Source organism: Salarias fasciatus, chromosome 9 (assembly GCF_902148845.1).
Source record: "Salarias fasciatus chromosome 9, fSalaFa1.1, whole genome shotgun sequence".
Taxonomy (NCBI): domain Eukaryota; kingdom Metazoa; phylum Chordata; class Actinopteri; order Blenniiformes; family Blenniidae; genus Salarias; species Salarias fasciatus.
Window position 1 is genome coordinate 21,036,759 of NC_043753.1, and position 14,197 is coordinate 21,050,955.

Here is a 14,197-nt window from a genome sequence, read left to right on the forward strand (position 1 = left end):
CTATGGATGTGTATCTTGAGATGTATTTTTAGAGAAATCCTTGGTTGTAGAGGTTTAATCATATACACAAACTGAATTTTAACCCACCTGAAGCTTTCAGTGTGAAGCTGGATAGCAGCGTTATGCAGAAATAGGAGAACGCTACGTCACTGCATAAAAAAAAAAAAAAGAGAGAGAAAAAAAAAGAAATTACTGAAACCGTCGTGCTTCACGGCTGATTTGAGACTGTTTGATGGGTCTATTTTAAGAACATAACGTATTACACTGTACCTAATCTCTGTGGATTTTCTCCTTTATGAAATGTGTTTTATAAACGCTGCATTTAGGTGGAGAGAACACAAACAAACACACACACTCGCTTTCCCGCGGCGGCCCTGCATCACTCACTTTCTACCATGTCTGCATGTCGCAGGCCGAGGAGCCGATCGATGATCGACATCGGTGCTCCATGTTGATAAATATCTGATACTGTGACGGCTGCTGTCAGGTGCTGGGCTTGTATCCACTGCTTCTGTGCTCTTACTAAAGAGAAATATCCTAAATACTGAGAGAGACAAACCATCATGTAGTGCTTCCATACATCATTGAATAGAAGTGTGTGTCATTTGCGGGAATATGTAGCGGAGGGGAGAAGGTGAAAGTTATTTAGTCTGTAATCAGATTCCTCTCTGGAGTCGGGGATGTTTTATGGGTAATAAATGAACTGACAGATCAGGCTGTTCCTCCGTCTCAGGGCCTTCTGACAGTGACGTGATGCTTTTACGCGTTAATGCGAAGGATGGGATTTATTCTTCCCGTCAGCTGATGCTTAATCTAGTCAGAGGCGCTTTCAGGGATCCAGGCAAGAACATGTCAGGTGTTTCAGGTTGTGTTTCAGCCTTCAGGAGCGCTTGTCCCTGTCTGTGAGTACAGGAGATTATTAAAGGTACAATCCAGTTTTGAGCTGATGGGGAAAAAAAAGAAGTAAGAGGTGAAAAAAAAATGTAATTACAGGAGGTGACTTAAGATTTGAATAATGGCTGAAACCTCTACAGGAAGTGGTTGACTACTTGAAACTTTTAAAACTGAAAATAAACTCATGTCTGAGAGCAGCAGGTTCAAACTGTTTTCCAGTTCCTCAGAACATCTGTAGCCCTTCTGTCCGATCTTTAGCTTTTTAAATATTGGTGGAACCAAACACTGTCTGATAAAGAAATACACTATCCAATCTCTCTAGAAAGATCAATATGCCTCAGTCTGGTTTGTCGACAATGTTTCTCATAAATTTACTAGGGCTGTCAAAAATAACGCGTTAATGGCGTTAATCTATATAATCAATCTCATTAAAATTTTTAACGCAGTTTAACGCAGGCGCATCATGACAAGGGCCACGCGCGGAGCACGTACAAACGCACTACACACACAGACATTATGTTATGGTGTGCATGTTTTAGTTTTTTGAATATTTATTTTATTTGGAGCCTTAAATAAAAAACACATCACGCGTTAAATATATATAATCATGTCCTGTCGTTTTTTTTGTTAATGCAATACAGGAAAAATGGGTATATTTCAGACATAGTTGGAACTTGCGATTATTTGTGATTAATCGTGATTAATGAATTTGTAAGCTGTGATTAATCTGATTAAAATTTTTTATCATTTGACAGCCCTAAAATTTACCAATGATGGGAATAGTTTTCATTGTTTTGTCTTTTTCTCTCATTGTTTTTCTTTCATCTTAATCTGAAGCCGTCTGCCCACATGCCAACTGTGATGTTACTGGAGCATTTCTGTCTGGTGTGCACAGCAGAGCACATCCAGCGTTTCTCCCTGAAGTGATAAGGCAGCAGCAGGAAGTGGCGGGCTTTGGCATTTCTCGCATGACCTAGATGTGCAAATGGAATCTGACTGATAACCCGAGGAGACGGTGAAATTTATCAGTCACAGCTGCACTCAAGGTGTTTTTAAAGAGGCGAAGACGTCTTCACACTGACCTGTGCCATGCATTTGCTGTTACTGCATGCTCTCTCTCTCTCTCTCTCTCTGTCTCTCTCTCTCTCGTGGTCTTGTGATGCTGCATTGCTTTCTGCAGAGGCCGCTGGGGAAGCTGCATTATAGATGAGCCACTTGACTCAGTAGTTGTCAAACTGCAGATCAAACCTGCCGCTCCACCGCCTCGGTATTCTCTTTGACTTCAGCCGGCGCACATCGAAGGCGCAGAGTCATAATCTGACCTTATTTTCTGTTCAAACCTGCGAGTGCAGCGCGAAGCGTGGGATCTGGCTCTTGCTGCGCCCCTCGGTCTCACACCCTCCGATCGGATCAAACCGGCTTCGCTCCAGCTCGCTGGCTCCGCCGTCAGATCCCACAGATTTCCTGCGCCGAGTCTCCCTGGTCCTGGGTGTGGCTCTGCTCACTGCTGACCTACCCAGGCTCTTGCTAAATATTTACTCAGGGCAAATACAGCCTGGGATCATTTTCTCTCCGACTCTCGTACTTTGACTTTGACATGCCCTGTTTCTCTCTCTCTCTCTCTCTCTCTCTCTCTCTCTCTCTCTCTCTCTCTCTCTCTCTCTCTCTCTCTCTCTCTCTCTCTCTCTCTCTCTCTCTCTCTCTTGTCTTGTTTTTCCCCTTCGCCCACACTAAGTGGCTAAAGGCCAAGGTAAGTCTGGCTAGTCACATGACCCATTTTGCTCCGATATATATAATTAATAGATCTGTTCCACACCCGTCCAGTGAAAACCCCTCCACATGTGATCACTGTTGTCATTTCCCATTTAACGACTCTGTAGTCCCTCCTGTAGAGAAGAACCTCGCCGTCTCCACTCACTTTCCATGTTGTGTCGTCAATAGTCTCTAAAAATTGTTTAATCTTGTATGTGCAAAAGTTTTAGGCACGCCTGAACGAATCTGATTGGTCAAATGTCAGCGGCTTTGTCGTCTTGCAACATTCTGATGCTCTTGCCTGAAGCTTTTGTATTGTACTGCGATTAATAATATTTACAGGCTTCCCAGATTACAAAGTTTTTACTGTTGTACAGAATCTCTTGTTTGAAAATCCAGAGGTTTCAAACTTACAATAGCCTCCAAACACTCAGGGAAACTGCGAAATCATATAACTCTTCAAATACTCACACCTGACAAGAGAGCATCTGTGCAGCTGGATGCTTTTGGCCTGGGCAGCCTGTAACGTCTGATTTCAGCTGCTTAAGCAGTAATCGCCTGCTGCGAATGAAGTAACAGCTCTGTCTTTGTTTTTCTACAACCACAGCAGCATGGAAACAATCAGGCAATCCGAGCAGGAACACTATCGAGGACCAACCCGCCGACGCAGAAGCCGCCCAGCCCGCCCATGTCGGGGCGTGGCACGCTTGGGTAAGATTCCTGTTTCAGTCACCGTGAAAAGACGGCTAATCCTCTTATTATCGAATGCTCAATGGACAAACGGGCACCGTGCCGGGATAACCGAAAACAGGCCGGTTAGCTGCGCGGCGCGTGGATTCACATTGATTTGTGTTCCTTTTAATCTTCACATGGCGCAGTGCTGCGGCTCAGATTCCCTCTACACTCAACCCTCAGCTGCTTAGGGAGCTGAAAAAGATTTTAGGTCCAAACATTTAGCATCCTAGGACCACATTTCTTAAAGAAACAGCCAGTCAGACAGTGAGGCTGGAGTCAAATTACAAAAACTACACATCATGCAGTGAGGATTAGTTATTCTTTGGTTTTATATAACTTGATATAAGTGTGTCTGTGAACTTTCTGTGTCATTTAATGACAGCCATCATCAACTGATGCACAGCAGCCGTCCCAGACACTCATCACATATTAATTCTGTGCTGCTGCATCCAGCTGGGTGAAGTGAGAGGATTTACAATGCTCCAGTGAACTCTCTGAAGTTGTGATGGCGTCCCGCTTTGAGTCGGTGTCATTTGGGGTTTCTCCTCCGTGCCGCTGCAGACGCAACACGCCCTACAAGACCCTGGAGCCGGTGAAGCCGCCCACTGTGCCCAACGACTACATGACCAGCCCCGCTCGAATAGGCAACCAGCACGGCCAGCAGCACAGCCCCGGACGCACGGCGTCGCTCAACCAGAGGCAACGCACGCACAGGTACCTGATCGACGAGGGAAGATCCTCAGAACTCACTGTGCGGTCCGTGGATTGATGATTATTGTCTTCATGCATATTTGCGTCTCCGATGGAACCGTGAATCACTTTACTGGCTTCCACTAAACATGCAGCGAGGGGTTCGGCAATGTGTAAAAAGCATCTGTCAGTAAAGCCCGGTCCCCCTCCATGTCAAAGAGCTCCTAATCTCATCATTTAGTTCCCGGCTTGCAGCACTTTCGCTCCTCTCATCCTCCTCCTGCTGTAAATCCAACGTTTGTCTGACAGGACTTGGAGGACTTCTCACCGCAGCCCGAATCACTCTCATATTAATATCTGTAAAAGCCTCTGGTCTAAAGTGCTGTTTAAGTTAAGTTGCAGTGAGGAAACTCTGGGAGATGGCTCTGGTGTGTTTCCCCAGAAATGTGCTCACAGGAAGCAGGACACGCTTTCATCAGATTTGAGTTACGAGGGGGTGAAGTCGTCTCATTAGCTAAAAAGCCTGTTATGCTGACTGTGACGCTCATAAATATTGCATACATTCCTCCTTTTTTTTCATTTTCCTCCTCTGGCCAGACTTTGTGTTTTTGCTCGTGTTTGCGTTGTGTGCATGCGGCTGCTCGCACGGTGCCGGTTTCCCTCAAATTAAACTTCTGGCTGGTGGTAAACGGTGCAGCCAGACCCGCCGTGCACAACATCTGGACTTAAAGCTGCTCTTTAAGTCCCTTTAACAAACTGACGCTGTCCTCGGAGTCGGCCTCTCCCCGCCTCTGCTCATATTGCTGTGGCATCACTATTTGATTACACCGGCTCGAAGTCGGCCGCGCTTATTCAGCTCATTCGTCTCCGTCATCCTCCACTCGGGCCTCCAATTCAATACGGGCGTCTGCGAGCTCCCGCTGCACGCAACCTCATATTACACAGCTTTGCTGCTGTGGGAAACAAAGCTCACACTCCCTCTGGCTTACTGTGGATTCCTGCTCACGGAATGAGATTCGGCACAGCCGGCAGGCGTGAGGTTATGCTTCAACTGCCTCAGCTAAACCGGATGTTAGAAGGATGGTGGATGCATCAAAATGCATATATTAATTCTGCTTTTTTTTAGATTCTCTAATATCTGTTTGCAAAACAGTAATGGAAACTGAGCTCAGTAAATAATGTTTATATGTAGTATAATACTACACCTTAATCTATGAATTCATCACATGCAGGAAGATTCAGGGTCACTTCAAGAGTCTGTTTCCCCAGCAGACACTTGTATTTTACACATTTGTTCATTTACACAAAGACTGCCTTTTTTCTTTGTTTACTCCGGGGATTTTTGGCATCTTGGAGCAACTGAGCTGGAACTTTTTCGAAGCGGAGCTGTGTGTCACCAGACGGCTGATTTCTAAACAGTCGCCTGTATTAAACGGAGCCTGAGCGAAGGAGGCAGGAGAGGAGGCGGCAGACGAGCCGAGCGCTTTCATTTCAAAGTGTTTGGAAACAAAGGAGGGAGGACGGAGACAGCAAAAGCCGGGGGAGAGATAAGTGGGTTAGTGAAGGAATGGGTAAGTTATATAGGGATTAGACTGGATGAATCCAGAAGATGAGGAGGGAGGGGGTGAAGAGCGACGCGCACTTCAAAAGAGGGCCGACTTGATGCCGTTTAGCCGTCATCCCCGCTGACTCTGAGCCCCCACTCAGGGGTAACCCCCGCTGTCTGTGCCGGGAGAGCCCCGAGGCTCCTCTGACAGGGATCGGGGGGGGGGGGGGGGGGGGGGGGGGGGGGGCGCTGGTGAGGGGTCAGAGAGATGGATGGGGAATCACTTTACAGGCGCTGAAGAGATGAGCGAAAGGGGTCGAGGGACGGTTCGGGGTGAGATGTATGGAGGATGAAAGAGGCCGGGTGGGGGGCGGTGGGACGAGGAGCTGGAGCAGAAATGAGGATCAAGGCCAGGAGAGAGCGAGCGTGGGGGGGATTTAGCTGGCCGGGCCATTGATCTACCAGCCCCGGGGTCACGCACAGGGTGGAGGAGCGCTTATACAGGCCACTGCAGCGCTGACGTGCACGGCACGCCGCTTCACGTGTCCTACATCCTCTGAGACTGGGCTGGGCTGCAAGAACAAGCACAGCGCTGCCAATAAGACTGATGTGACACTTTAACTAGAAACACTGCCGCCCATTAGAGGTTAGTGTAGCGAGATGCTTCCGTCAATACACACGGTACACGGCCGCACCATTATAGGGCCAATAAAATGCACTTTTGAGATGCCGACAATTAAAACTTTCGTTATTAGTCACATTTTCGCCAGTTGGCGTGTTTATCACCTTCATCCACAGCTTCATGGAAGTTTTTTTTTTAATGAGGTTCTCAGTGTCACATTTTGCGATTTTACTCAGGACTTAAACAGCAACTTATGATTGAGTGGGAAATTAGATTGCACTGATTCTTTGGTCTGTCTTCTATGTTTCGTTGAAGTTAATATGTTTATTGTATTCATCTGAGACTGATGGAGGAGGGAATTTGAAGAAAACCAGAGTGAGATCATCACTGTGAAGGAGTGTTTGGGGAGAAATGAATGAGATTTTTTTCGAGTGTCGTCTCTTCTGCTCTGCACGGAGCTCCTCTCCCCTCAGAGTGACTCATGTCTTGCTCACTCGGGCGTGTCTCTCTGCAGGCTCAGTGTTAAAGAATCAACATGCTGAATCAGTCAGCACGGCGTGGACGGTTAGCTCATGAGACAGTGGAAATGTGGAGTTCGCAGCTTCTTTTTCCTTAAATAGGCCACGAGCCAAAAGCAGCTGCAGCACGTATGCAGAATCTACCTGCCGCGCAGTCGAGCAGGTCGGCCTGGATAAGGAAGATGTCCTCTTTCTCTCTCTCTCAGTGGAAGCAGCGGCGGCAGCGGCAGCCGGGAGAACAGCGGCAGCAGCGGGATCGGCATTCCCATCGCCGTGCCTACACCCTCCATCCCCAACTCGGGACCAGGTGAGCTCCGCAGGCCAATTTCCACCTTGACCTTTTGAACCGATGCGTTCCCTTACAGGTGAAACCTGAAGCAGAGAGTGTTTACAGAGCTCCTAACCCACTTTGATGCCTCTTTACAGTGTGAGACGCACGAGGAGGAATGTTTCTACTGCTAAATGTCAGGAGGAAGTCACAGCAGTGGAAACATACACTGCAGGGTGTTTAAAAAAAATGAGAAAACAGGTGTCATGCTGTGTGAAAATAGTGAAGCAGAAGTGGACAAAACTGATCATTTATGAGACAGCAGTGGAAAAAAAAACAATGTGAGGAATCGATTACACAGCTTTAGAACTTTTACTGCTTCATGGTTCACTGAAAATGTTAGTTATTAGTGATGTAAGGTAGATAAAATGAAATGCAAGACCACACGAGACTAATGCCACTTCAGAGTTCACATTTTTATTCCCTTATTATGTAAAATTGTGAACAGCAGACCAATAGGGAGAGGAGATCCAACTGTTTTTGTTTGTTTGTTTATGAAATGATAAATCTGGTGCGTTACACTTAAAGAATCAAGTATTTAAAGCCCGAGTCTATGAAAAGCATTACTGGAGGTGGTGTTTGCAGCCAGTGGGACTCCGCTAAGCAGAGCCTGTGTTTACCAGACAGGGATTATGGAGGCCCATTGTGTCCTAAGCACAGCTGATTCTCTATCCCACTGTGTAAATAGGCCAAGCTGCGTTGGGCCTGCTGCAGTACAGTGGAGCAGCGAGGCTCGCGGCGCCGCACACGCGCGCCGTACGGTGCCGCGTGACGCCGCGGTGGAAGCAGACGCGGCGCTGCTGCGTGTCTTGAGTTTCGCAGAAAATACCCGAGCCGCGGATGAAATGTTTTGGTTTCGTGCAGCGGCCGCTCGTTTCAGCGCCAGCGTCGGGCTGGCGGCGCAGGACCGTCCCCGGCTCTCAGCTGCCAGCCGGTCGCCATGGCAACACTCCATTCATGCCACAGAGGAAGCGCTTGAAAGCGGGGAGCACCACGGCAGTGTGCGAGCGGCCTCAGAAGGGGTCTTAAGTGCGTTAGATGTGACGTTATGTAACCCGGGGGGGTGGAGGCGGACGCCGCCGCCGCCGCCTCGCCGTTTAACGGTAACTCATGTGAATACTTCTTTCAGTCCCGCCCATGCCCGCTCCCCCCGGAGCTCCTCCGCCTCCCCCACCCCCCGCTCCCCCTCCTCCCCCTCCCCTCATGGCCGGGGGAGCCCCTCCGGCACCACCTCCACCTCCTCCACCGCCACCGCCACCCGCAGGTGAGATCCCTGAACTTCAGGAGCCGCTCGTCTGTCACGCCTGCTGGTCGCCTGCCGGATCGCCACCGCGCCTCCTCCGATGTCTCCTCCGACGCCTCCTCCCATCCTCCGGTGGTGCTGCTGAGGGTGGAGGCGTCTGTACACACTGCAGCTTGATCATGACTTTTGAATCACCACCACACGTCTTCAGGTTATCAAAACGAAGGAAATTGGAAAACGTAGAAATTCAATTGGTTATCCATACATATTATTGGTAGCCAACTTTTCCCAGCCGTGGATTTTTTTTTCCAGCCAAGACAACTCCGATCTGTTGCAGTGTGTACAGACGTTTGTGGAATTACAGTTTACCGCTTTTGCTTTTGCAAGCGGCGCTCTTCTGGGAGGTGGTGGGATTCTGCTCCTCAACTCTTTACAGGTTTTTCACGTCACCTTGGGTGTAAAATGGATTTTTCTGATTGTTTATAATCAGCAGTTAATTGCTCTGATCTATAATGGAAAGAAACTTGGGATCTTTATGTGGTAGAATATCACTGCCTTGTGATTTTGAGACTGTCACCATTTTTAATTTGCTTCCTTCAAAGTAATTGTGATAAAGCTGTATTGGGCAATATCTTCCCAAGTACCAGATTCTTACATCTTTAAATTAAAAGGGTATTTAACCCACTGTAACCCTCTTTCATTGAAAGTTATGTTGAATTCTATGACATTTAAATGAAGGCGCCAGTGCTGCATTATCATTTGGATTATTTAGCGTTGCCTGATGCAGCTTTAATTTATAAATGATATTGACTCTCAGTCATGGATTGATACTTGATTCAGTATTCTGTTGAAAAGCATTGCTGATTGTCAGTGAATACTACGTTTATGCAGCGTCTGCTCACATCCCGTCCACTCCAACGGTTTTCAAAGTGTTATAATAATGTAATGATCACTTAAACACATTTTTTTGTTTCGACCCACTGGTCCGGCTTCAGTCGCTGTGTGGAAGAGTGTGTCTGCGTTCTGAAGTTCCTCAGTGAGCGCAGGGCCTCCTGAGATGCAGTGTTAGGTAGAAATGTGAACAGGAAATGCTCAGGCAGAGCAAACGCCCCCCCCAAAAAAAACTTTAACCTCTCCCACACATTTCTGTTGTTTCCATTTCACCAACTTTACGCTGCTTCTTAACCCTCCGATACTTGAGTGTATTCGACGTTGCTGTGATGTTGCTGCTGTTGAACAGATTATGTGCTCGCATTATAAATTGTAAAGCTGCCTGCGGCCTTTGAAAGACCTGCAGGTGCTGCTCAAACTGATGACTTGCTCCGTTTTGCTGCTGCTCTTTTATTTTTTAATGCTCCATTCAGTTTTCCCTCCTTTTCTCAGGAAGCTTGATGTTCTTATTCTAATGAGACGATCTTCACATCTGAAAAAATGTCTGCCGTTACATGATCATCACCACACCTGCTTCCTTCTGGGGCTCTAATCACCATTTAAAGCTCACTTCTTCTTCTGTGGTGTTGCTGATTCATGTTTCGCTTGTGTTTTTTCTCCCTCTCCTCTCTCTAACCTCCCTCCTCCCTCTGTGGTCTCTCTCTCCTCTCTCCTCTCTCTCTTCCCCTGGCCTTTGGGTGTTTCTAGCGGTGGCTCCCGGCCCCGGTCTGGGCCCCGCTCCCATGTCCCAGTTCGGAACCATCTCCCGGCAGATTTCACGGCACAACCCTTCCAACTCCTCTGTCTCTATGGTTTCGGCCACGGGCACCTACCGCCGGGCGCCGTCGGTCACTTCCCAGTTCTCCTTGCAGCAGCAGCAACAGCTACAGCAGCAGCAACTACAGCAGCAGCAGCAGCAGCAGCAGCAGCAGAATCAGCAGCCTCACATTAATGGAGGCACTCCTGGCTACGGCCAGAACTCAAGTAAGGCGCTTCTGTCTCCAAACTGCTTCACAGACCCGCAGACTCCACTTCCCTTTAATGTCATGCACAAGATTCACATCAGTGTTGTCTTTTCTCCTGCTGATACGGTCTTTTACATGACTAATCAACACAAATATTTCAGTTTTCTGTGCCATAAATGTAAAATCTAAAGGTTTTTTGTAAAACTAGCTGAATGAAAACAGTTAAATAATGTAGGACAAATATTAAACTTCCTCCTCCTTGCTGTGGAGGATTGGCTGAAGGGAGATCGTTCGGTGATCTCTTGACTTCCAGGGAGGGCTGTTTTTCCAAAGAATGCCGACAGAGTCTAAGCTTACTCCGAACCTGGATCAGGTCGCAGCAGCACCTCCAGATGTTGTCGATCGCATTCAGCCCGTTCTCACACCCAGCGTTTGTTTTTGCTCACACCGGCTCGGTTCCCGTTGCTCGGCTGCTGGGCGAGCACGTGTTGAATCACTCGCTCCCTGAACAATGCAGAGTAAAGAACCCAGAGTCTGTTCAGGATATAGCTTCAGCAGGTTGAGGGGAGCTCTTGAACTCCTGATTGAGGTCAAGTTTGTAGAGGCAGCCATGTGAAACAGCGCCCTCTGCTGGGTGTGAGCCCTTCCTTTTTGAAGTTCGATTTGACAGAAATCAGCATTAATCCACAGTTTATCCCCGTGACCCCTGTGACCCCCAGATCCCACGTGAAATCTCATCACGGCCGCACACGTCACTGAACTCTTCAACCCCCGTCCTCACCTCACACGCCCACGCACCGTTCTCCGTGTCACCGTTGTGTTTGCTCGGCGTTGGGTCACACTCTGAGACTGACGGACTTTCTCTCTCCTCTTCCCTCCTTCCTCCACGGGCGCTCACGGTCTCTCTCTCTCTCTCTGCCCTCCTGTGCACTCCTCCGCTGGCTTTCAGTGTCTATCGCTCCTCCTCCTCCCCCCATGCCCCAGCTGACTCCACAGATACCTCTGACTGGCTTTGTGGCCAGGATGCAGGAGAGCAGTAAGTGAAGCGGCTCCAACCACACAGTGCAGTACTTCCCTCTGTACCCGAGCCAACTCTTTCCCTCCTCCTCGACACCCTGCATGCATTGTGTTCGTCCACCGTCTGCCTGTTAGAGCAGTTGATACTAACCTTTCAAGTGTTTCCCTCGAAAGACATTTTAACAACCTGGAATCAACTTAAGCAGATTTATATCTGTACAGGTGTAGAATCCAGATTTACTGTGATGAACGGAGTAGCAGCTGATCATAGCTGAGCTGTGTTTAAAGATGTTTGGGTGGAAGAAGTGCTTCAAACAGCACTGATGAAAGATGGAGCTCAGTGCTGCCGCCTGCTGGCTGAACAGCCAACGTTATTCTCTCAAACTCAGTAAAAGCTGCTTTTTGTGATCAGTAAGTCAAACCGTCAGTGTTTCTCTCATGCCTGGCTTTGCACAGTGTTGCCACTGTTAAGAAGGTCAGATTGACTGGTTAAATATCAAGAAATAGTCCTCAGAGGGATAAATAAAGGATCTTTAATCATGTAGCTTCTCTTCATGCTGGGCTTTAAGCTCTGCTGCTTGTAATTTGACATCAGCTTCCAAGAACTTTGGAACAAGCCTGATGTGAAGCTATTCAAACCTCATTCAGACTTTTTCACATCCATGAAAACTATTTTATTAAAACCGTTTATCTCATTATTTGACACTGTTGCACCGTCACGACTGAAGTGCATCAGAAATCATTAGATCATTCTAGAATAGATTTTTTTTTTTTCTTGACGCAGATGCCGGCAAACATATTCCTGCCCGCCTGCGTAGGGAGTCAGAAGGCATTTCATGAGATGAGTCGGTTTTAGCTGTGTGCATGTCTGATTGCGAGTCCGGACGAATTAAAGAGCGCTAACATGTCGTTCTGCGACGTGATGCACGAGGAGCCTTGCAGCCTGATTGATCCCAAACGTATTTCTGTGCATGTGTTAGCATGAGCAGCGATCCTGCATGATTGATTGATTGATTGATTATTTTTTTAATCCACGGACTCCATCACCTGCAGCCTCTGAAAAGTCTTTCTCTTCGATAGTCGCCGACACTCCGACTCCGCCTCCGCCGCCCCCTCCGGATGACCTGCCCATGTTCGACGACTCTCCTCCCCCGCCGCCGCCTCCCCCGGTGGACTACGAGGAGGAGGACGCCGCCGTGGTGCATTACAACGACCCCTACGCCGACGGCGACCCCCAGTGGGCTCCCAAGAACTACATCGAGAAAGGTTCGGCCCCTGCTCAAACGCCACGCCTTCCTCCGGGCGCCGGCTCCGCCCCCCCGCTGACCAAACTCAAAACTCCCCCTTTTCTCCTCGCAGTGGTGGCCATCTACGACTACACCAGGGACAAGGACGACGAGCTGTCCTTCATGGAGGGCGCCATCATCTACGTGGTGAAGAAGAACGACGACGGCTGGTTCGAGGGCGTGTGCAACGGCGTCACCGGCCTGTTCCCCGGCAACTACGTGGAGTCCATCATGCACTACGCCGACTGAAGGGACCGCCTATTTATTCAGTCATATCATCGTCCACCCAGAGGCTGACCGCAGCACTCTCGACTTAACTGAACCCCACCCCCACCCCAACCCTTTTTGATATGACAGAATGTTCTTTCCCTGAATGAAATGAAAAAAGTTAATATCTATTTGAGTTTATTTTGGTGTTACGGGGACGGGTCGGGGACATTTATGGAATATGTTAAAGCAAGATAGTTTCTAATGAATGAACACAGCTGAGGGATGTACGGCGACGTCTCACCCCGACAAGAGAAAAGGCGATTTAAACTGAACCAATGAGACGCGCTCCTGCAGCGGAAGTGTTTGTACATAGCGTGAGCCGCAGCCGCTCGGGTCTCTGTAATGTAAATCCAGTGAATGTTGATGAAATGATAGTTTTTACGAGTGCTGCCCTCCTCGACTCCACGCGGAAGATTCAGCCACTCTGCAAGTTTCCATACTGTAAATGGTATTTCAGAGAATCTTCCGAAAAAACAGTCTTTGGCGTCAAGCATGCAAATTATTTTTGAGATACGAGGGGGTACCCAAAAAAAACCGGAATTTGGTCAGAAAACAATAATAATAATGAGTTCCGACTTCTGGCCGTCAGATGTGCTGCAGGTAAGCCTCATGCACATCTGTGAGAAATTTGAGCTCCGAGGGTGACACTGACGCCTGTCAGGAGCTATTTATAGCAACAGAGTGCAGAGGCGGTCTGCGATTTTTTCCAAATGGCGACATTGACCGGGGAAGCCAGAGCAGCGCGTAAACATTAAATTCTGCTTTCTGCTGGGAAAAAACAGCAGCAGAAACACTCACCTTGTTGCAGCAAGCCTACAAGGATGATGCTCTGGCGAAGAATCAGGTCCATAAGTGGTTCGGGTGGTTTAAAAAGGGCCAGATGTCCGCGCGTCGGGTGCGCTCAGCCGTAAAAACAATGCTGAGCTGCTTTTCCGCTGTCCAGGGTATCGTCCACAGCAAGTTTGTCCCTCCAGGTCAGACTGTAAACCAGGACTACTACATGGAAGTCCTCAGACGGCTCCGTGAGGAGGAAGCGGCCCGCGGAGTGGCGGAGTGGAGCCGGTTGATCCACCACCACAGAGCGCCAGCGGACACGGCGCTGCGCGTCACGCAGTTTCTGGTGAAGAATAAGATGAATCTCCTCTCCCATCCGCCTGATTCGCCAGATGGAGCCTCGAGTGACTTTTTCTTGTTCCCCAAGCTGAAGAAAGAGCTGAAGGGACAGCGGTTTGCAGATGTGGAGGAGGTGACAGAAAAATCGCAGCCGGCAAAAAATGGCACTTTTACGCGCGGGTCTGACGACGCATTAGTGAAGCGGGAGACGCGGCTGGAGCGCTGCATGAATGCAGATGGGGATTATTTTGAAGGCGACGGTGGTGTTTTATTTTTAAATGTCATAAA

At 48.5% G+C, this 14,197-nt stretch overlaps 1 protein-coding gene across 17 annotated transcripts in view; it reads left to right on the forward strand.

The window, feature by feature from the left end:
- abi1a (abl-interactor 1a) overlaps nt 1-12,982 on the forward strand; it is a 35,019-nt gene extending 22,037 nt beyond the window's left edge. Inside the window, exons 4-12 of one of the 17 annotated variants that reach the window (XM_030099317.1) lie at nt 2,630-2,644; nt 3,254-3,357; nt 3,943-4,095; nt 6,964-7,064; nt 8,215-8,349; nt 9,967-10,242; nt 11,173-11,259; nt 12,321-12,506; nt 12,600-12,982. In XM_030099317.1, coding sequence (XP_029955177.1) covers nt 2,630-2,644; nt 3,254-3,357; nt 3,943-4,095; nt 6,964-7,064; nt 8,215-8,349; nt 9,967-10,242; nt 11,173-11,259; nt 12,321-12,506; nt 12,600-12,775 — 1,233 coding nt within the window. In that variant the 3' untranslated portion in view covers nt 12,776-12,982. The remainder of the gene's footprint in view (nt 1-2,629; nt 2,645-3,253; nt 3,358-3,942; nt 4,096-6,963; nt 7,065-8,214; nt 8,350-9,966; nt 10,243-11,172; nt 11,260-12,320; nt 12,507-12,599) is intronic. The other 16 variants (XM_030099318.1, XM_030099321.1, XM_030099319.1 and 13 more) reach the window with 16 other exon arrangements.
- Nucleotides 12,983-14,197: the final 1,215 nt, after the last annotated feature.